The sequence below is a fragment of the Primulina huaijiensis genome, chromosome 8, assembly GCF_012295235.1.
Source record: "Primulina huaijiensis isolate GDHJ02 chromosome 8, ASM1229523v2, whole genome shotgun sequence".
Taxonomy (NCBI): domain Eukaryota; kingdom Viridiplantae; phylum Streptophyta; class Magnoliopsida; order Lamiales; family Gesneriaceae; genus Primulina; species Primulina huaijiensis.
The window spans coordinates 21,775,296-21,796,703 of record NC_133313.1 but is presented as its reverse complement, the minus strand read 5'-3'; the positions used below and the strand labels follow the sequence as shown (position 1 = coordinate 21,796,703).

Genomic DNA, 21,408 nt, shown 5'->3' with positions numbered 1-21,408 from the left:
TTAAAAAAAAATTCACAAATACTAACCGGTCAACTTTGCAATACTAGAATCGACCATTATATCGACTAATGGTCGAACCGAAATAATTTGAAAACTCACAAAAAATATTATTATATTTATTATTGTACATAGTTTTTATTGTTTTTAATTTCTAAAGCATAATGTGTTTTATTATGATAAAAAATCTTATATTTCAATTATTAATTTTTTATATAATTTTTTATTTTAACAAAAAAATCAGTTAATTCAATTATAGATTTTAATTTTGTTCGATTAATTTGATTTTAGATAAAAATTCGGTTCGGTCAATCTCGAAAAATTCGGTTAATTCGGATCGGTCGATAACAAAATTAAACCGAATGTTGGCCCTTATGTAAAATGGATATCCGATCGAACCATATAACTATTTTTTTTTTATGTTTAGAGTAATATTTTTCATTGCAAATGTATCATTTTTTAGTTATATGTAATGAAAAAATATTGTGTAATGCATGCTGATTTGCGTTAACAATATTTGACTCATGAAAATTCTTAATGTTTATGCTCAAAATATTATTTTTTTATTGCAAAATATCTTATCTTTTTTTGTTATTTATATTATGATTATATTATGCAATACGTGTTTACTTTTCATTGGGCATAATGAAAAAATTGAAAATTTAATAAAAAGTACGTGCGAAAGAATTATGTATCAAACCGATATAATAAATAAATATTATTAAAGGGAGTAGCGTGGAAGCCAATTGATAAATACAAATCACAAGTTATTGGTGTACAACACATGGGAAAAACTACAATGCAGCCAAGTTCCAACGCCTAACAGAAACAACTGAATATGGGAATCTCAGCAATGCCACAGATCATTTGCAGCCCACAAACCCTTCTTAGTTCCTACAAAGAACAGAAAAGAAATAGGAAACCGTCACAAAAGTTAAAAACATTGGCAAAGAACAAAGTTAATGAACGGTTCTTGCAAGTGAACCGAGCTCGTACGATTTCGTAAGACTTACAGTGAGGAATTATCTTCCAGCGCTGATTATCGCCTTTTTTCCATTCCCAAAGAACAATCGTGGAGCCGTCATGAACCCCGCCATGGTTTTTGTCTCCATGGAAAGAGACAACATTGAGTCGAATGTTATTAACCATCCTTATAGCTCGGTAGCTATCACCCAAATCCTTGCTCTCAGTCCATAAGATGAATTCATCAAGAACATCAGGATTGTATGGAATTAACTGAACCTGTCAACAAATTATTCCAACGGTTACATGTCATCTGTTGATCTGTTTCTGGATACACATAACACACAGCCTCATATTGGATGCATGAAAAATAAATGTAATCTCTCTTTGCATAGTGGTTTCAGCTTCAAAGTTAAATCTTTGAGTTACTATTTTGAGACAAAGGTCTACAACTTCGTCACCTAGTCATCTTGCCAGTGGATTTCAACACATGCATGTGGCGATTTTTTCTTTTTTGGTTAAATCCCATGAATCAAGAATATCTTTAATTTTGGATCCAGACCAACTTTACACGTCCTTCGCTCATCTTTGGATTAGCGTAGCTATGTGTGAGATCACTGAAATCATCTTACTACTTAGATTGATCCAAGAGTGTGAGGGAACCAAATTTTCGCACCCTGTGACATATCCACAAGTATCCTTTTAGTTTGGAATGGCTGATAAATTTAGAAGAGTCTTCTGCGTCGAAGACTAGTCTTTTGTGAATTTCAACTTTCATCTTATAATCTAATTAATGTTCCCATTGAGATTCGATGCAGCAGCTGAAACTATTTGAGAAAGAGCTCTACCGAGTTAGTGTCATTAATTAATTACTCATGCTAGTAAACTGAATTCAGTATCCCTTTTGGACAGGCCACACTTATCATCTTGAATCTCAAACATTCCTTAAAAACTATTGTTTTGAGCTCGTCTCCCTTAACTATTGTTAGCTCATCTCCACCGAATAAAAAAACTCGATTTAAACATGAAAACATCTAAATTAAAATCATTATCATATATTGACTTTCCCAGGAATGATAATTCTGGGATCCTACTCAAACATCTAGAAACATGGGTGCGGATCAAACAATGTTACTTTTGACTTTTGATCACCATCATTAAGCTCAAATAGTAAAACTTAGACAAAAAGTTAAGCTATTATAAGGAAACATTATCGAACAGAAAAGAAGAGAAAACATACTGGATAAGTAACGCCTATCGAGTGTTTCATAGCTTGTCCGGTGGCTTTGTTAATCAAAGCAAAGCTGGGAAATCCCTGTTCATCTTTCACTCTCGTGCTGTGCCTCTCATCTTTAATCCAGCGCTGAAATAATCAGAATCACCAAAAATCATACAAAGAACTCATATACTATTTTTCTACGAAACAAATCAGTTTTTAAGGAAAAATGAGTCACCTGAAATGGATCTGATGGATCGTGGCGGGCAAGAATAACCTTCCCATTCCGAATACTTAAGGAGTAATTACTATCTGCCTTACAATACATTCGAACGGAGGATCTGACAGCTTCTTCTCCATCCTTGTGGTGGGAGCGTTGGTGCACAATCGACGGAAAGTGGGGTAAATGAGGATGGACGCTGTGATGGTGATCTCCCGCTGGTTGTGGCGGCGGAGGGTAGTTGCTGAAGGCCGGTCCATGCGGAGGAGGATAGGGGTCTGGAATATCAGTATAGGGAGCGTGGTAGACTTCCGACGTCGGCGGACGCGGAGGCGGAGGCGCAAATTCCCCGTAAATGGGAAGCGGCGGCCGAGGCGGAGGTGGGTAATCTTCTACTTCTCTCCTGTCTCGATCATGAAGGTGGTGCTGGTGGTTGCCGTAGGGGTACTCCATGTGCTGTATACACCGCAATTTCCGGTGGTTGAACTTTGAAGGCAAAATGGAACACTTATGCGTTAAACTTTAGTGGATGCGATTAGAAATATAGAACAGCACAAAAACATAGCCGTTGACTTTTGTAAATTTCGAACAATCCAATTCCACACGTGTATCGTGTTTTCTTCCTCCACGGCTCTTTACCTCCTTCCATTATATTTTGAACTTGATTTAGCGAAAAAACCAATTTAATTTTTTTTAAAATAAAAATAGCGGATAAAATATGAATTTAATTATACAATTCATATTCAAAATTTTATAATCTAAATTAAATTGAAAAAATAGTACTACAAATGTATATATTTAAATAAAATAAAATAATGATATATCATTGTAAATATTTTTAAAAATAATTATTAATCTTTACGACTTTGAAATAGGAGTCAATTTCTCTAATGATCTCTCATATTAATTAGGCAAAGATTCTGCAGCTAATTAATGACACGTTTATTTAATTATTATTATTAATGACGTGAATGACAAGTCCAGATGTTCCATGTGGAGACAAGATTCACACACATATCTGATTTTAAAAAAATTAATGGACCCTATGTATGTGTGGCTAAATTTGGACCCTTGATTCTATCATGGGTAGTGTCCTATATTGTAGGATGGAATCAATCCTATTAATCAAAGTTTTTTTGTTTCCCCTTTTTAGTTAAAAAGAAGATTTGCATGAATTGAAGTCCTGTCGTACTTGCTTCAATTATTCATCTACACAACTAACAACACAGAATAAGCAGAGCATGCTGAAGAACTGACCCACGAGAATGCAGTCTCCATGAACACAAAAATCCGATTTGCATGAACAAATTCTTTAAACCCCATTTACATACTCATCTAAAATGAAACTCAAAACTCAAAATTGGCTTCTTTTTCTTGAAATGAAGGTGGTGGCAGAGGTATTGACTGGAGGCCTGTTCTATTTAGAAGTCGAAGAAGAAGCCACGGTAAGGGACCTTAAAAACAAGATTGCAAATCAAGAAAATCTTCCCATCGATCGACTTATTCTGATGCTCGACGCTGAACAGCGTGATGTGATGAATGAAGAAGACGTTTCTCTCAAAGAATACGGGGTTCAAGACAGTTCCCACATCTATATTTTCTTCGAACCCCTTCCTGATGACAAGACTAATTCTCCACCGATACAAGATCCTTTCCCCAGTGAAGAATCTACGCTCTCGATGGACACCTCAGAAGAAGTTTCAAGTGGAACTGACCCTACAGTAGTATATTTAAAGGAATCCCCAGCCTCAATGGATACCCCAGACGCACCATCTTCACCAGCCAATGATCCACCGGATCAAAAGGATGAATAAACGTTAACTTATCGTAGGTATCTTGCTTATGAATGCGACTTTTACTGGAAGCATGGTGAGTGACAATACTAGGCCTTTAGCAATTAATAGTCGGTTCTTAAAGCCCCATTATTCTTGAGTTAAAAATCAGTGCATGTGTTTAAAATTTTAAACCGGAGTGAATGGACAAACAATTTGTTGATCAAGTAATGGAAACAAGACTGAAAATGTGGCATAAATCAGTTGCCTTTCGAAACCGAGTACAAAGTATGAAACTAATTTATCTGCTATGATGGATTTATCCATCTAACCTACTAGGAGCAGCAACTATCCATGGGACAAACCAATCAAAAGTAGATGTTTGAACTAGTGTTTAATATGAATACTTTCGGTACATTGATATGACTAAGTCTTCCACAAAGGCAGTTTCACTGGAAGCTTGACTATAAGTAAACCACATACAGAAAGTTAAACATGTCAAGGACTCGATGAAAATGAAGAGTAGGAACAGATTATCAAGAGAAACCAGGAAAATATCGAGAACCTACAAAATAGAGAAACTGTAGTATCAAGATATGAATAAATACTAAAATTGAGTGTGTTGAACTAAACTTTGTTTGTATTTAGATTGATGAAAAAAATTCAAATCTATAATAACAAATTCACTGATTTGTTTGGTAACTCTGCCCAATTAGTTTTTTATAATAATGTGATGGATTTCAAATATATTTCTAACGTGAAGTCATTTCAAACTCTTCATTTCAATATTCTCTAAAGTCCAAATCCTCCAATCCAAATGCAATTTTAGACTCGCAATATCATTAGAGCTGATCAACCAATCGAACTTTTCACGTAACAGATGTAGCAAATGTTTAATTGTTCAGACGTCTACAGAGTTGTGACTTTGCTACTTTGTCACTATCCATCCAATTCAATTGTAGATTGAAATTGACTTGCTTTCACCACCTAGCGAAATTAAGTTAAATTAACAAAGATATAAAAATATTATAATATCAAAGACATTTTTTTTATTTAAAAAATGTGTATATATAGCAAATTTAAAATTTTGACTCTTAATCCCAGTCCACATCGTTTTATTAGATTAAATTTTTCATACTATAATGTCTTAACATATACTTCTGCATAACCCTCGACTTCTAAATGCAATTTATAGACAACGCGTACGTCCAATATATTTCACCTGAGAGACTGACTAATAACACTTCAATTCCGACGTAAAACATGAATAAATATCCATCACAAGGATCCCGAAAGAACGAAACGTTCAAGATATGGCTCCCAGCCTTGAAATCCATGAGCACAGTCCCAAAAAATATATAAAATCTATGTAAGACCATTTCAAGAATATTTGAGCACGCATCGGTTTTGAAAATCACAGAGTATGGAATCCTCGAATGAAATATATACACACACACACACACACAAGAGACACACATATATATACACACACAAGAGACACACAGTTTGCATGCGCCATAAAAACGTCAACTGGTTCGGAAAAGCACGCACAACGCAGTGTCGTCCCAAAAGATTTTATGGAATTTGACTTGTGGAAGTTGATGAGAATTCTCATTGCTCATCTATTTAGAGCTTTTGGCTGAAAGGCTACCCTGCATGAGAAAAAGCACTAGCGTGACAAACCTGTTCTATGAGAAAATTACTCATGTTTGAATAATTCCAAAATACATCCAACAATACAAAAGAAGAAAAATATTTCCCACAAAACTTCCAGCCCCTCCCAATCACCAAGACGTTTCTATGTTCAAATTTTTCACTCTCTTCGGTTTACGGAATTGAAACAATATAATGGTTAATGATGCTAGACACTGGAAATTCTAAATTTCGAAAAAGGAAACTATTTAATGATGCACGTCTCACAGGTAACAGACAGAAAATCAGCAATCACAAGAATCTGTGCATATGTGTACGTGTAGTGAATACAGAGAGGGGGTAGAGGGAGGCCATACACTGTGATCACTGGTGATATAAGAAACAATTACAGTGATGTCATCGAGCTTCCCACCATAATAACGGAATCCAGCGTCTTGGGCAGCTGTGGAGAAAGGCGTCTGCCGGTTTTTGTCCTCTGCCCTTTGTCGTGCCAAAGCTGCTATTTTCTGTGCTGCCACTTGAGGTCCTAAACCAGCTCTCACAGCATGAACCACAACAGCAGTAATGTCACTGTTGTACAAATTGTCAAAAAGGCCATCAGTCCCAGCGATTATAACATCTCCTGGAGCAATGGGGATGGTAAATACCTGCATGGCACAGAAAAATTCAATCAATTCAGGGTCAAGTGTTCAACAGCAGTGCTCCAACATAAAGAGAAAGGTCCATGAAAAACAGTGCGCATTTTGAAGGCCAAATAGATATTTGAAATCTGTCATGATCAGAATGTCAATATCCTAGTAGCAGATGTACAACGAAAGAAGAGTGAATTTATGGAGAGAATCTGAAGTTTAAAGCACAGTGGAAGGCATCATTTAGTTGTCTTCCATCAGCAAAATGCAAATGTGCTTGGTAAAATATTCTGCAACAGTATTTTAGCAACAGAATCGAATTATGTTGGAATTTCAGGAAATTGGAATGCAATCTGAAATTATAGACATTTAGACAACCTAAATATCAGAGTTCTAAACAATTATGTTCAACCAATCACCGAGCAGACAATTTCAATTACGTTACAGAGCAATTGAAATCACTTGACAAAAACTACCCTAAAAAAATAAGGGCGTACTTTACCAAATGATTGCTGTTCTTAACTGACAAGTCAATCATAAAATTTAGCAGAAAGAAAGCACAAACAAAGAAGGGACAAACAAACCTGTCCAGAACTAGGCAAATCTCCACCATTACCACTTTCCAATTGATATGTAAAATTGAAATCATGTTGCTGAACAGGGGATTTAAAAACCGTACATCCATCTCTAACCACCAAAAACCCACTATCCCCTAAATTAATGGCATGGAGACCCTGAACAAAATAGAGGATTGGTCAAAGTCCATTAAACCATACATACAACAAGTATGATGATCCACTGTTGTAGCTCATCATGTTTATGACACAAAAAATATATGCTGATTACAAGCTACCTGGTCTGTGAGAGCAATTATACAGGCAGTTGATGACCCTTTAGCTTTTGTGCTAGTGTAGGCTTTCTCTAGGACTCTAGTCAGGTCAATAGAACCCCGAGTTTCGTCTTGAATTGCATTAACTGAATTAGACATGAGCTCACGAGCATAATACCCTGCATTAACACCAAGATCAGCCCATCCACCAACACCATCAGCAACACCAATTGCTTGTTCATCAGTACAAATGAAATGAGCATCTTCTCCACCGGTTTCTTCTTTGTCAGGGTGGGGCAGGTAACAAGATGCTGAATTTAGTTTCAGCCTACTGTCAGTTGGAATGTTCCTGCAACCGGCCAGGAATATAAATCTAAAAAGAAATACAACTATGATTTTAACCATGAAGAAGTTTCTTAGGTGGACTCGCGGATTGTGTTTGATAAGGAACATGAGCCACATTGTGGATCTTGATCTGAGGTTTGATGGTGATTGCAAGACTATTTGATTTGTAACAAGGTTTAGATAACACTCTTAAAGTTTTTTCCAGCTTTGAAGGACTTTATGAACAGTTCTTTACAGAGATCGAGGATGAGGAGAGTGTTTCACTGTCAAAAAATCAGAAGAATTCGAACAACAAAAACAAATGCTGATGCCTAACAAGCCTCTAAAAGAAATAAAGAATGTCAGACAAATGCACCCGCAAGATTTAAAGCAAAAATAGCATCTAATAGGGGAATCAAAACTAAAACTAAAAGCAACCAAAAAGCATATTATATTATAATATAAAGCAGCAGAATGTTCCATCCCTTTATTGTTAGAAGTGGGTATAAATTCAACAAATTGAAATGAACGTACAGCTCCGATGAATCAGAAGAACTCAATTGCTGTTCCTCCCTCGTAGAGTTATCGAAAGAAACATCATGAGCAGTCCCAGCAAAGGAACAAGCAGATGATGATATATGGATACCCTCAAAGTCAAACCCTGGGAATGGAATGCCACTGCCATTTCTCTTCGAAACATTGTGTATAAAATACCCATAGAACATCAAGTTATTTGGCTGTTCTTTATTTCTCGAAATCATGCTAACTTTGCTACGGCTGTGAAAGCTTCTTCTGCTGTAAGAACTGAAAAAACGGTGTGCTACCACAACAGGATCAGCAGGCCTAGTAGTCAAACTTGAACAATTGGTAAGAGATGATCCAGATACACAAGCAGCCATAAGTGCCTTTTGCAAATTTATGCTTAAGACTGGAGTAGCCTCTGAAAACAGACTCTCAAAGTGGTATCCACAAACTTGAAATGAAGGACCTGACACAGATGGTATAGAAATTGCACGAAAAACTGCTCCAACAAATGAAAGATTCTTTCTTCGACGGGTAATATGAGAACTCGCTCGAGCAGCGGCAACAATGCCAGGATTTACAAGTAGCCGCGGGTCAGTGAATTTCCTTGAGGACACGTAATGAAACCCTGAGCTACCAAAAAGCAACTTCCCTTGGCCAATCAAAGCATTTTCATGTTCTTGTACTCGCCTATGATTCCTGGAGATTGTTCTCCGGACTTCATGCTCGATAGCACCACGAAGGTTTAAAAAATAGTTAGATGGCATTTCCTGACTCGATTGAAGTAAATCTAGCACCTTTTTAAGTAGAAGGAGCCGCAAGGACCATGAATGAAAGATGATCTCATTACTAGGAGTTCGTCTATCCACAACAGTCAGGAGGAGCACCTTCCTCTCCAATTTAAGTTATGAGAACTCAGATTTCTGAAAATTTTAAACGCAGGCCATGGATGATGAATAAACTGATGGTAAAAAACATAAAATAGAATAGTTCAATGCGTTGTCATTGTACCAATCGCATGATGTGAACTTAATACACAGATTTCAACGAGTAACAACTAAGCTTTTACTGAAAATATTTAATGATTTACACTTTTGAATTAGCAGAATCTGTGCGTTTGTGCCGTGCGAAGTAGATGAAAAATTATTTGGCTCGTCTAAGAACATGTGAACCAAATAATTACTGATCTTTATAATTTTCGTTACAATTCCAAATTACCTTATCATGACAACAAGTTAGTAATCCAAATATGAAAAAACAACTGCTAAAGATTGTACTCTAACTTTTGACCCGTAAAACATCCTGGAGCCAACTAGGAAGGAGAGAGTATATCGCGTCGTGATCAACTTCCAACTCTACGAAGTTTTAAAGTTTCCCTTTTGCACGTCCAAAACACAATAACATAAAACTGTCATCTTTTTTTTTTTCGTTTGCAGGATGGGACCGGAGAAATTGAGTCGGCGTAGCCTCGAGGGGAAAGTTGGAAAGAGCCAATCCTTCCGAGAAAAGGCGAGAAAGTGGAACTCGGTGAGATTAAATTCTACCAAGTGCCGAAACCCCATACTACTCAGTCGTTAACAAAACCATTATCACTAATAAAAATTAATAAAAATTCAAATCAAACGCTAACCAGAACACAATCTCAGCATATGCGCATTTCCCCCAGTTCCAAAACACATGCACACAACAAAAAAGGATGAACTAGTCAAATCCACATAAACCCCAGCCTCTAACCCACCTCGCTTGCTCGTCATCACTCAGCAAACAAAAGATACAAAAAAAAAACACACCTTTATTGATACCGGGAACTGGAACCAATGAGATATCCCAACAGCGTTCGGAGATTTGATTGACGATTATCTGCAGGGAACACGTAAACCACGTGCCAATTCACCCACTGAGGTGGCACCCGGAAGCTTCGTAACGAGAGAAAGCCCAACGAAGTTTTGAGTAATTAAAGGCGTGCCACAAGTGTGTAAATAGTTTACTGCAAAAATATAACCTTTTTCACTCCAAAAACTTACTAGTCATATAATAATTTATAGAGTGATGCTACATGTACATCTATATTTGTACATCAATTTGTACAACACAACAAATTCAATACAAAAATTCAATTTATCAAAATTTCACTATATATAGAATACAAAATCTCGCGATATATCAATAAAATCTCGCGATATAATGGTTGTAAATATCGCTGTAACGATGTATTGGTTGTACTTTTAGCGTTATTCTAATTTATATTATATACTATAATACACATGTATACAACTTTTGCAAACCAAAACTAATATAAATTAATAGATAAAGTGTTTTCCTTGAAGCATTTATAGTTTTAAATTTTGTTATTTATATCATTAAATTCTATTCGAACACAAACTATAATTAGAACTTGATTTGATGAATCAATATTTTTGGTGAGAGTTTGGTAACCAACATTTTAAAACCTAATTGATTTCACTTAAAACAACACGTGGTCACCCACCAGGCAAATCCAGCATCCAAGACTTCGGCAGGATCATCCACGCATAAATTTATTATATGATTTTGTGTTGATATTCTAAAAAATACAACAAAATTATGTTTTCTCAAACCAGCTCGTACGATAATTATATTTTAAAATTTTAATCATTATTCATGTGTCATATATATTAGTGTTTAACATGATGAATTTTTGTTATTTTATTTTTTCACATTTTTTTAGAGAAGATATGGTTATCTAAAAATTTATAAATATAGATAAAGATAAATAGTTCTAAAAATTTAAAATATTTCATTAGATAATAGATAAGTTGCAGATTTAATAAAATAGTTTTTTTTAATTATTAACCCTTTTTCATAATTACTTGGATTTGATATAATTTAAATTTGTCATGATAGAATCTCGATTATTTTATATATTCAACGCAATAGGTTAATATCGCATGTAAGCAATTGGAGATTATTACCTACAAAATGTGCTTTAACCATGTTTTCAACGCTATATTTACTCTAGATTTACGTTCCCAGCCTTCTGTGATTAATCAAATGATTTATTAATTTTATTCTATTCCACCAATCAAACAAGAGTAATTATTTTTAAAATATTGAAGAGAGAATTTATGAATATCGCAATCTGATTCAAATACAAGATTTTTTAGGGGAGTTCATATTTTATGGAGAATATACACAGCACATTTATTTCCGTATTTCATCAAGCCCACAGTACAGCCAGTCGTCTTTATCAAATAAAAACTAGACTAATTCAACAATCCATTAATAGACAGACATTTCTAACGTTAAATCCTGCTAAAAAGGACTTGTACACCATATTGAGGCTGCAAGGTCATGGACTGCATGGGAGCATGCCTATACGTGGAAGAAACCTCGAAAGAATACCGTCTAATGATCATGGCTAACACGATTTTGGCCTCGACAACAGCAAGATTCTGACCAACGCAGATTCTTGGACCCAAGCCAAATGGGAAAAACGAAGCAAGGTGTTTTCGAGGCTCAGAAAATCTCAGAGGGTTGAATTCATTTGCATCGAATCCCCATATATCAGTGTCGTGATGGACAGCAGTCATAGCAAGGTAGAACTGTGTATCAGCTGGGACATCAAGGCGTCCCAATTTTACATTCTCTGATGTTCGCCTCATCATTGCTACTGCTGGAGGGTAGAGGCGGAGGGTCTCGTTAATTATCATGGTTATCTGTCATTTGAACATCCAGAAAAAATCATCCCTTTAAAAAGCATGGATCATTGACAAAACAAAGATTGAATTAGAACAGTAGCTTTAGGAAAGAACTCAGATATGTATCAATGGAAACAGAAAGTTTTAGTGAAGCGCGAAAAAACTTGTATTATTCATGTTAAATATGCACAGATTTTCCAGACTCGTCCATCCCTCTAGCATATATGAATTATTTTCTTGCAACCAAAACAATCTAGATTATCAGGACAAAATAGTGAATGATTTCTTCAAGAAAATAAAAGATATGTTAAATTTAACTTATAAGTAGAGCTTACAAGTTTAAAGTTGGACAAATTTTCTGCATTTGGCAGTGCACTGTCACTGCAGATGCTAAGGACTTCGTCCCGTGCCCGGCTCTGCCACTCCGGATGAGAAGCCAAAAGAAGAAGTGCCCACGTCAAAAGATTGGCAGTCGTTTCCTTTCCTGCAAAGTAGAATGTCTTGCATTCATCTATTATTTCCTCTGCATCAAGTTTCTCTTCTTTACCTTCCTCATTCTTGTATGGAGACATTAACAATGTAAGCAGAGACTTTGGATTTTCTCTGCTCTTGCTGTTTTTCTCGATCAATGCTTGGATTGAGTGTCGAGTTTCTTGATCTAGTTCATGCCTCAATTTGTTTTTCTTTGTTGGTAAAAACCTGAATCAAGTTTCACACTCGGAATCATTGTTGAAAATTCCCACTCTTACAAATCAAGACAACCAAGTCTATATGAGTCCCACAAGGACAAAAATCAAGTTTTCCTTTTTCTTTTTCTTTTTCTTTTTTATTTTTAAGGATTTTGAAAAGCACATAAAACATGTGTTGTTTCCAAACGATGAATTAGACGTACACAGGTTAGAAATTCACATAAAGCACCAAGACTTTTTTTTTTTGAGTAAATAAAGCACCAAGACTTTAAACACACAAAATCTGAGTATTTTTTGAAGTCAGACTGCTATGCTCGCAGCTAGTCAATATAGTCATCCAATATACCATTCTAACACATACTCAGAAGCAGACCTAGGAACCTAGTCAATGGAGCAATTTACTATTTGGCAAAAAAATACATCCTATTCATTAAGTTTTCATTTATAGAGAAAACCAAGAAAGCATGCTGCGTCCAAGTCACCTGAATCCAGGAATATAGACACTTCGCAATGCCTCCAAAACAAGACCGATTTGTTGTTCTTGAAGTTCAAAGATTCGTTTCCCATCCTCAAAACTACTACCGAAAGCTGTCCGGGATATGATATCTGCCGAGAGTTCATGCAGTTCTTTATGCACGTCCATCTCAACTTCACTTCTATCTGCTCTTTTTGACTCCCATTTGCCGAGCATATTTTGAGTACTAGCTACTATTTCAGGAATCCAACCCTGTTAATTAAATATCATAATAAAATACACAATTACGATCCGAGTGCTAAAATTTTATCAAGAAACACTCGAAGCCCGAAGGGCGACATTAGTCGACATAAATTAGTTTTAAAAATAAAATATTTATTAATTAGAATTATTTGGAGGGAGAGTAGCAAGGGCGAATTCACCTTAACTCTTTCCATGTTGAAGGCCTGGCTAGTGATTCTCCTATGAACTGCCCATTTCTCACCTTCGAGCACAACAAGCCCTTCACCAAACAAGACCTTAGAATTCGGGTTAAACTGAACCTTCACAAACCACCCATTTGCATTAAACAAAATATCCTTAATAATATCCGGATCCGCCACAGCCAATCTGGGCCTGGGCCCGAACCAGTAAAGAAAAGTTTTTCCGTACAGAGTCGACCATTTTTTGTAATGAGGAATCACTCGATGAGCTATGTCGTGCGAGATACCGGAGATCGGCTTCGACTCCGCGTCGGCTATCATCAATCGTCGTATCTGGGCGGAGTTCCCGAAAATCGAACGGTATGCAGGCCCGTCGACACCTTGGTTTCTGAAGTGCGCCTGGAATTTCAGAGGCAGGATTATGAGTTTTCGGATGAAATACGCGAGGAATACGAGGGGTGTGAGGTAGAAGAAGACAACTGCGATAGGCTTCATCGAAATTACTTCATCGAAATTACGCTGCGATTCGTGGAGGTGGACAGAGACACTGCGTCGAGTAAGTGTGTGTGTGTGTGTGTGTGTGTGGGTGGGAAGGTCGGTGTGAGTGGAGACAGTTGGGGTTATGTTGACATTTGGGAAGATGAAGACGTCATACATGGAGTTCAATTATTTGAAACTTTTTCAATTTTTTTTTAATAATGTAAAATCAAAATATCTTACAATTATATTTATAACAATTAAATCGTGATATTTTTCATTGAATTTATTATGAGATTTTGATAAATAAAATTTTTGTATTGAATTTTTTGTGTTGTAAGAATTGTTGTACAAATTTGATTGTACATATAGCATTATTCTTTTTTTTTTTATCATTAAACGTCACTTAACCCAAATTTGATTAGTCGAAATATGGAAATTTCGGGTTTTAACTTTTCTATCATCATCAAGGAATTAAGGTACCTGATCGGGCTAAACTTTTTTGATTTAATTTCGAAGTTATTGAATTCGACTTGGATTCAAACTTTTTTCAAAACATTTGTGATCTTTCTAATATTTATTTACGAGTTACTATTCGAATAACTCATAAATTTGTTCAAATATTGTTTAGCTCATAAATATGTTCAAATATTGAGCATTTCAAACTATTTCAGATCGAATTTGAGTTTGTACCTTTAAAACTTTTGTATATTCAATTTTCCATGTTAATGTCGACTATGTTTGGGAGAAAAAAATGAAATAAATGAATTGAAAACAGTGGGGTTATTAGATGACATCATGGAAATTAATTAGTTAATTAAGTGTGACTGCAGTAATATTTAATAATGACCCATCATGCTAATTTATTACATTCCGCAGGAATAAGCAATTTATTTATAGCAGGAACCTTTGTTTTAGTCTATTTTAACATGGTCGTTCCAGTTCTATATTTAGGAAACTGTGACTGCACCCATTCAGTAAGTAATAAGTTGACATGAAATGTAATATGAAAAAAGTAATGCAGGTCTACTTTTTTAAAAAAAAATAAAAATACAGCTCTATATGATTTTATTTTAATTCAATGAGAGAAAAGGCTTATAGTCCATTTAACACATGAATGCTATTATTTTAGAGGAAGAAATTATATTTTTGGTTCTGTAATTTGTATTTTTTTTATTTTCTATCATGTTAATAGCGATTTTTTATTTTTTATATTGTAACTTTCGTGTTTTTTTGTCGTACCTTCTATCCGATATGGGTATTCTCTTGAAAGATATGGTGTTTCATCTTATTTTTTTACAACTTTGAATTCTGTTCTTGAGTGGATTTGTATTTTTAATAATGTAACTTCCATTTTTTTTTTCATTTTTTGTCATGATAACGGTCAATTTGTTTTTTTAGGTTTGTAATTACATTACCAAAACAGAAATTGATATAAAAAATGAATTATTCCCCTTATTTTAAGCAAATTTGTGCTCAATTATATAGCATGATTCATAAATGTATAAAATCCATTGACAGTTACACACTTTTTTTAAAAAAAAAAAAAACTATAATATTATATTATTTTCTCCACATCAATCAATAACATGACATGTAAAAATCAATTGTGGACCAAGATCTGGAGTCCGAAATATCGGTGCATGCATTGAATATGTGGGGGAGGAGTTGAAGTCGACCCGACAGTAAGGTTACGTGGCTTTAATTAAGTGCGGATTTGACTACTCCTATCTTTCCTTCTTTTTTTTATCATCTAAATAATAAGTATTTCTTATTATTATTTATAAAATAAAATGAAATTAATATATTATTATTATTATTATACAATATATATGTCCCAACTCTTTAGGGGTTTTTTTTAAAAATAATATGTTTTTAAAAAGTATATATTAAAATATTGCAAATTAGTAGGATTTGTAAAAATATAAAAATCCGGAGTTCTGAACTCCGGATTCAATTATTTTAAAAAAAAATATAAGGCACGGATTGAAAGAAGATCCGTGACAGACTGCTGCGGATTTAAAGGGAGAAAAGGGCACGGATTCTAAGAATCCGTGACAATCCGTGCCAGTCTGTCACGGATTTTTAGAATCCGTGCCCCACTCCTTTTTTAAAAAAAAAAAATTAAAAAAAGTTAGAATGCGTAATTTTTTTTTTGTTAAATCCGCAACAGCAAAACACGGATTACGGCTGTCCTTTTTTTGATTTTTTAAATTTTTTTTGAAAAAACTATGAATCCGCAGCAGAAACATGCGGATTATTATATTTTTGTAAACAATCTCAAGTTGTAATATTTTTATAATTAGTTTATTAATTTATAATATTTTTAAAAAAAAACCACTCTTTAGCTGTCTGCGTCATCTCTTTTACTATCCGATATTCCAATTTCGGCCCGACTCTATTTTTCCTTTTCCAAGTTATAATTATTATTGTGACTGCTGAATAATAGTACAACTTGAGTGGAAATAATAATGATTATTAATCATAATTAGTTGTTACGTCCGGTGGAAAATTGGAACAATCACTGGATAATTAATAGTACTCCCAGTAATTATGTCCACGAAGAAATTAATTCTCAATAATGTCAAAACTTTTGAAAGTATTTGGTTTTCTAATAATAATAGGTAAAAATTTGTGTGAGACGATCTCACGCATCGTATTTTGTGATACAGATCTCTTATTTGGATCATCCATGAACAAGTATTACTTTTTATGCTAAGAGTATTCCTTTTTATTGTGGATATCGGTATAGTTGACCCGTCTTACAGATAAAAATTCGTGAGACCGTCTCACAAGAGACATACTAATAATAATAATAATGATGATGATCAATTGATCGAAAATAAGGGTGAAGTCCGAAGATCGATCCATGAACGATGACCTCAAACTCCTTCGTTTACGTTTACGACAGGGAAAAGTGCCAAAGCATGCAAAACTTTTCCTTTCAGATGTTTAACGAACGGAGGCATCGTGTCACGTTTCTACATGGGAAAGAAAACAAATTTGGTATATTACCAACAAAATCAAGAATCGAGTAATAAAAAGAAACATTAAATGTAAACCATGCAAGAAAATTACAAGAGATCCTATACAATCTTCCCACATCAAACCCTACTCAAATTTTAAAAACATCAAGAAAATAAATATTGCCTCCGTTGATGAAAACGAGCATATATGTTTTGATATAAGCTAGATCTCACGAGACACACTCCATCCATCCCCATAAAATGAAGAGGGAATTTTAAATCTTGGTTTTAACATGTCTTTAAAGCATTGAAGGCTTCCTATCAGACGGATAATCCCATGTATCCACCGTCGAACCTACTCCTGCAAACGAATTACTTGTTGTCATGTCGAGTCCATCTGTGATCGAGCTCAGAAAGGCAGAGAACCCGCCGGTCGAGGCTTCACCGGCACCCATTCCTAGACCGAGGAAATCCAGGGTCGCGGGCCTGTTCCCAAACAGCGAAGAAGAGTTCATCATCAATTCATTGAAGCTCGCGGGCGAGCTACTTGAGGGAAGCCCAAGTTCAAGCCCGGATGCAACTGAGCTGTTTTCAAGCTTAACATGAGTAGTGTTGTTCCAATGTGAAGGGGCTATAATGGAATTTCTCAAATCTTGCCGGTCCGTAGGAGGTGTTGTGGCTAATCCAAGCCCACGGAGAAATGATGAGTTGGATGAAGTGGCGCCCATTTGAGCTGCTTTCTGTAGCAATGCAGTTGCGGATAAAGCCGGCTGTGGAGTAGGTGTGTAGTGCCCATGAGGGTGATCCAATGCCGCAGGGTATAGAGATGATGATCCGCTCGAGAGATATAAAGTCGAGGATAAAGAAAGTGACATAGGATCGATAATGGGTCGATCTTGTCCAGCCATTGCGCAAAGCATGGTGGAGTAAGATGCTACAGGTGGCTGAGCCGCCAAGTGGGAGAGTTCCGCAGAGGTCGCTACATTGAAAATACTAGCGAAAACTCCACCATTACCCGCAATGTTGCCACTAGACGTGGACGAATTGCTAGCAGTGACGGTGGCTACGTCTGCGAATGGTGGTGCTGCTACTGGTGGTAGCTGCAATTGGGCTGTCTGATTTTCAGGTAACTCTGCGGCAACAGGAGAAAGAATACAACATGAGCGAGAAAAATCACACGATCAAGAAAAGGCGGGGATGAAAGTATAAAACTTTTTCCAAAAGTAAAAGCCCTTGGGATACTGATCGTTCTCGATTACATGCAATAATTCGATATTAAAAACAGCCTTTCCAGAAAAAGCAGACGCAATGATGCACTTCGTTCCTAAGCAGAAATTAATTTCNAGAAGAAATGATGCGAATAGAAATTTATGATAATATAATACACGAGACACAAAACAAAGACATGAAAAACCGGACAAAATTAAACTCCATGGAAAAACCCATGTTCCAGAAGAAGATAAAGGGAGGGAGGGGAAGCAAACAAAAGCAAGAAATTTACACTAAATCCTCGTTTTGGAATTTACAATGCAGCCAAATCATAGATCATGTTATCGCTGTAACTTTAAAGTTTAGAGTCTGCGTCCGTATAATTAGCAATAGCAAAACTCAACCTGAACTTTGAATGGATAGCACCGGCGACAAAACGCCAGTGGACGGAGTAAGAGGTGGTGGCGGCGGACTTGAAACCACTGCCGAAACTGACGGCGCAACAACTTGCAGCTTCGTCATATCTCCTCCAGAACTCGTAATTGCCAAAGACTGAGCCAACGCACTCTCCTGAGCCAATGCGTCGCAAAAAGCTCTATGCGTGATAAAACTATCCCTCCTATATATATTAATTTATACAACACAAAAAGAAGCATTCAATCAGTGGAAAACGATCCCAATACAACCATAATTGGAGTAAAAACTTGTAACAAAAACTGACGGTATTGAAAGCGTAATCCCATACGTCAAGCGTCATTTTACTGCCGTAGAAATTGAAAATTCACCTCGAAAACAATGTGCCACAATCGCAGCGGTACTCTCTAGTGCCGCAAGTCTTCATGTGGGCTTTCCAATCAGACTGGACTGCATATTTCTTGGAGCACCGCTCGCACTTGAACTTTTTCTCGCCATGCTTACGGCAGAAGTGTTTCTTGATTCCAGTAAGATCACCTAAAGCCCTCGACGGATCATGGTGAATGCAAGTGGGCTCGGGGCATAGATAAACTCGCTTCCTGACTTCTTTGTTGGTTCTCTGCCGGAGTTTCCACGGCAAATTGTGGCCCCTTCGATGTAGCTGCAAGTTCTGGTCGCGTTGGAATCCTTTGTTGCAGATCTCGCACACGAATCTGTTCGTTGCCATCAGGGTTTTTGGTGATAGAGCAATCACTTCTGCATCTGGATCTGTATAGAACAACAAAACATTCAACTCTTTTTCATCTGGGTTTTTCAAGAAAAGCTGTCACGAAAAGGAATCGAGTTTCTTTTACCAGGCATTCCGGGAAGATTCCGCTTTTTCTTCATGGGCAAAGTTGGTTCTACGGACTGTTCGGATTTCACATGATTATCGGAAAGAAGAAAACTGGATTCTCCAGAAGCTTGCGACGCTGAATTCTCAATTTCCGCCATGATTTCTTGGGCAAAAATCAACAAACGTTGCAAAAGAGCTAAAGATAACTGAAGCACATGGACACCATAACCTCAAGGCAGCTGAAAACATATGGAAAATCAAACTCAATCACACTTATACTATCACGCCCCCTTTGCAAGAAAAAAATAAATTTGAGCAACGAAACCAAAAGGGAAAGAGGAAAAGAACAGTAAAATTTTACATTTCTGGGAAAATTATTACCTTTTCCGAAAAAGAAACCCAAGACTCCAAACTCCTAAGAAAATCTAATAAACATTAAAACCACCTGAAAAACTCCAGCATAACTTTTTACAGGAGCAAGCAAAAATCGGAACGCTGTTTCAAATCAGCACCCACCACCTTCCACAAAACACCCCATGTTCATACACAACGGCGCTTTTTCAAGCCTACTATTATATACTATTGTGCTTTGTTTGTATATATAGAGAGAGCAAAAAACAAAAAGAGAGATTTGAACTGAATTATAAAATTCCAACTAGTTATTGGAATTTAAAATAATCCTCGCTCTCTCTCGGATTATACAACTTCTTGGTTTTTCTTAAGCGGCGGCAGTTAACCATGGTTGGATTATCTAACCTTAGTTGTGCTTGTCCAAGCCGTGAAATTCAGCTTCTTCGGTTCGAAGATAACATTGATCGATATCCGGCCGTACACGTGGCGAGATTTGACATGGCTGGGACACTTGTCGGAGGAACTCGCTACTGCTCTGTGCACTGTTTTGACGTTTAGTGATCTCTTGGGAATTTGAACCTTCAAATTTTTTATAAAGCTCGTGCTTTGTAAAGACGCTTTTAGCCTCCAATCATAAATTCACTTCAAATAATTGAGAAATTATTTCATTCAACACTGTATATCATATGTTGTTGTCACTCTCTATATTTTCAAGATAATCTGTAAAATATGTTTCTTTATAAAATAAATATGTATAAACAATAAAAAAAATAGTTTAATTTTTAAACAAATTACGCTTCAAAATACACCTTTCCATGACTTGTCATATTCGGTGATAAGAAATAAATCTTTCTCCAAATTAAATTAATCATGCAATAAATTTAATTTGGAAAAAAAAATTAATTTCATAATTTCAAATGATATTCATCCCAATTAAAATTTGAAATCTAAGATTTTTATTATTACAAATTACATAACTTGTTATCCACTTAAATTTTCTCATGTAATCAAATAAAAAAAATTTTAAATAAAATTTATCAATCCAAACACAATCAATTGTATCATTCGAACTCATTTTTTAGGTAATACTCTTTTAAAATCTGGTTTTGAACTTATAAAAATCTTGATATTTTGAAGAATAAAATCTTGAAATTTAAATTTTATTAATAATAATTTAAAAATAGACACCGTTAAATCACATTAATTCTAATAGAGTGTGAAAAATGTGGATGGATACTGATGAAGATGAGTCAGTGCGGTCAAATGAAAATAAATTGGTTGTTGGGAAAGAATGGGATAATCCCAAATTGGTAAATCCCGTGACGGAATTTGGTACCAAACAAACCCACTGTTTAAACATTAAATACACTTTGGTCTTTCTCGCTACGTGACCCAATAATATTTATAGAATAAAATTATTTAAATTTCCAAAAAAAATGTAAACATTAACAAATATTTAGCATAACATGTGTCCTACGACATCTCCGAGAGCATTAAGTTCCTTAAATCAATTATTACCGACTTAGTTTTATATCGTATAGTAATAATAATAAATAATAAAATATTTAAATATATTGATATTTCACAATGATCGAGAATTTGAGTGTTCGATTTGAGCAATGCAAGCTACAATTCCATGACTATTTTAAATTAATGATTACTTGTTTTGTTTTAACTTGGGTGAACTGCTTTGAGTATTAAATACCAACAAATTCGACCATGTCTTAAAGCAAATCAAAGGATTTGATTTGTTTAAATTTGTTTTTAG

General features: G+C 35.5%; 4 protein-coding genes across 6 annotated transcripts; all 4 read right to left on the bottom strand.

The window, feature by feature from the left end:
- Positions 1-732: 732 nt before the first annotated feature.
- Positions 733-2,891, bottom strand: LOC140983507 (ricin B-like lectin R40G3). Its single transcript, XM_073450587.1, has 4 exons — positions 2,415-2,891; positions 2,201-2,323; positions 1,011-1,239; positions 733-891 (listed from the first exon to the last, which is right to left on the bottom strand). Coding segments are annotated over exons 1-4 (789 nt in total). The 5' UTR covers positions 2,850-2,891; the 3' UTR covers positions 733-889.
- A 2,576-nt stretch (positions 2,892-5,467) lies between these two features.
- Positions 5,468-10,080, bottom strand: LOC140983022 (probable protein phosphatase 2C 55). Of its 3 annotated transcripts, XM_073449879.1 has the most exons (6): positions 9,916-10,080; positions 8,138-9,048; positions 7,304-7,628; positions 7,035-7,184; positions 6,178-6,468; positions 5,468-5,820 (listed from the first exon to the last, which is right to left on the bottom strand). In XM_073449879.1, the coding sequence occupies exons 2-6, from the start codon at positions 8,890-8,892 to the stop codon at positions 5,791-5,793; spliced, it is 1,551 nt and encodes a 516-aa protein (XP_073305980.1). In that variant the 5' UTR covers positions 8,893-9,048; positions 9,916-10,080; the 3' UTR covers positions 5,468-5,790. The 3 variants fall into 3 exon arrangements, with proteins under 3 accessions (XP_073305980.1, XP_073305981.1, XP_073305979.1); XM_073449880.1 differs by lacking the exon at positions 9,916-10,080 and having other exon boundaries at positions 5,468-5,815; positions 8,138-9,183; XM_073449878.1 differs by lacking the exon at positions 9,916-10,080 and having other exon boundaries at positions 8,138-9,179.
- Positions 10,081-11,200: 1,120 nt separating this feature from the next.
- Positions 11,201-13,968, bottom strand: LOC140983356 (cytochrome P450 734A1). The gene is made up of 4 exons (XM_073450379.1): positions 13,389-13,968; positions 12,974-13,218; positions 12,138-12,501; positions 11,201-11,820 (listed from the first exon to the last, which is right to left on the bottom strand). Exons 1-4 carry the CDS (start codon positions 13,881-13,883, stop codon positions 11,407-11,409), a joined length of 1,518 nt encoding a protein of 505 aa, XP_073306480.1. The 5' UTR covers positions 13,884-13,968; the 3' UTR covers positions 11,201-11,406.
- Positions 13,969-16,875: 2,907 nt separating this feature from the next.
- LOC140983329 (zinc finger protein GAI-ASSOCIATED FACTOR 1-like) lies at positions 16,876-19,982 on the bottom strand. The gene is made up of 5 exons (XM_073450326.1): positions 19,671-19,982; positions 19,309-19,528; positions 18,826-19,222; positions 18,445-18,659; positions 16,876-17,963 (listed from the first exon to the last, which is right to left on the bottom strand). The coding sequence occupies exons 2-5, from the start codon at positions 19,445-19,447 to the stop codon at positions 17,131-17,133; spliced, it is 1,584 nt and encodes a 527-aa protein (XP_073306427.1). The 5' UTR covers positions 19,448-19,528; positions 19,671-19,982; the 3' UTR covers positions 16,876-17,130.
- Between the last annotated feature and the right edge of the window lie 1,426 nt (positions 19,983-21,408).

Excerpts from the sequence above, each read along its gene's own strand:
- LOC140983507 (XM_073450587.1), bottom strand. The coding sequence starts at position 2,849 with ATGGAGTACCCCTACGGCAACCACCAGCACCACCTTCATGATCGAGAC. Across the intron at positions 2,324-2,414 it reads ATCCATCAGATCCATTTCAG|CGCTGGATTAAAGATGAGAG; the intron begins GTGACTCATTTT and ends TGATTATTTCAG. Across the intron at positions 1,240-2,200 it reads CGATAGGCGTTACTTATCCA|GTTCAGTTAATTCCATACAA; the intron begins GTATGTTTTCTC and ends ATTTGTTGACAG.
- LOC140983022 (XM_073449879.1), bottom strand. The coding sequence starts at position 8,892 with ATGCCATCTAACTATTTTTTAAACCTTCGTGGTGCTATCGAGCATGAA. Across the intron at positions 7,629-8,137 it reads TCTTCTGATTCATCGGAGCT|GAACATTCCAACTGACAGTA; the intron begins GTACGTTCATTT and ends GGCCGGTTGCAG. Across the intron at positions 6,469-7,034 it reads ATTTGCCTAGTTCTGGACAG|GTATTTACCATCCCCATTGC; the intron begins GTTTGTTTGTCC and ends TGTGCCATGCAG.
- LOC140983356 (XM_073450379.1), bottom strand. The coding sequence starts at position 13,883 with ATGAAGCCTATCGCAGTTGTCTTCTTCTACCTCACACCCCTCGTATTC. Across the intron at positions 12,502-12,973 it reads GTCTATATTCCTGGATTCAG|GTTTTTACCAACAAAGAAAA; the intron begins GTGACTTGGACG and ends AACTTGATTCAG. Across the intron at positions 11,821-12,137 it reads ATTTGTCCAACTTTAAACTT|ATAACCATGATAATTAACGA; the intron begins GTAAGCTCTACT and ends TTCAAATGACAG.
- LOC140983329 (XM_073450326.1), bottom strand. The coding sequence starts at position 19,447 with ATGGCGGAAATTGAGAATTCAGCGTCGCAAGCTTCTGGAGAATCCAGT. Across the intron at positions 19,223-19,308 it reads GAATCTTCCCGGAATGCCTG|ATCCAGATGCAGAAGTGATT; the intron begins GTAAAAGAAACT and ends TGTTCTATACAG. Across the intron at positions 18,660-18,825 it reads TGTGGCACATTGTTTTCGAG|GAGGGATAGTTTTATCACGC; the intron begins GTGAATTTTCAA and ends TAATATATATAG.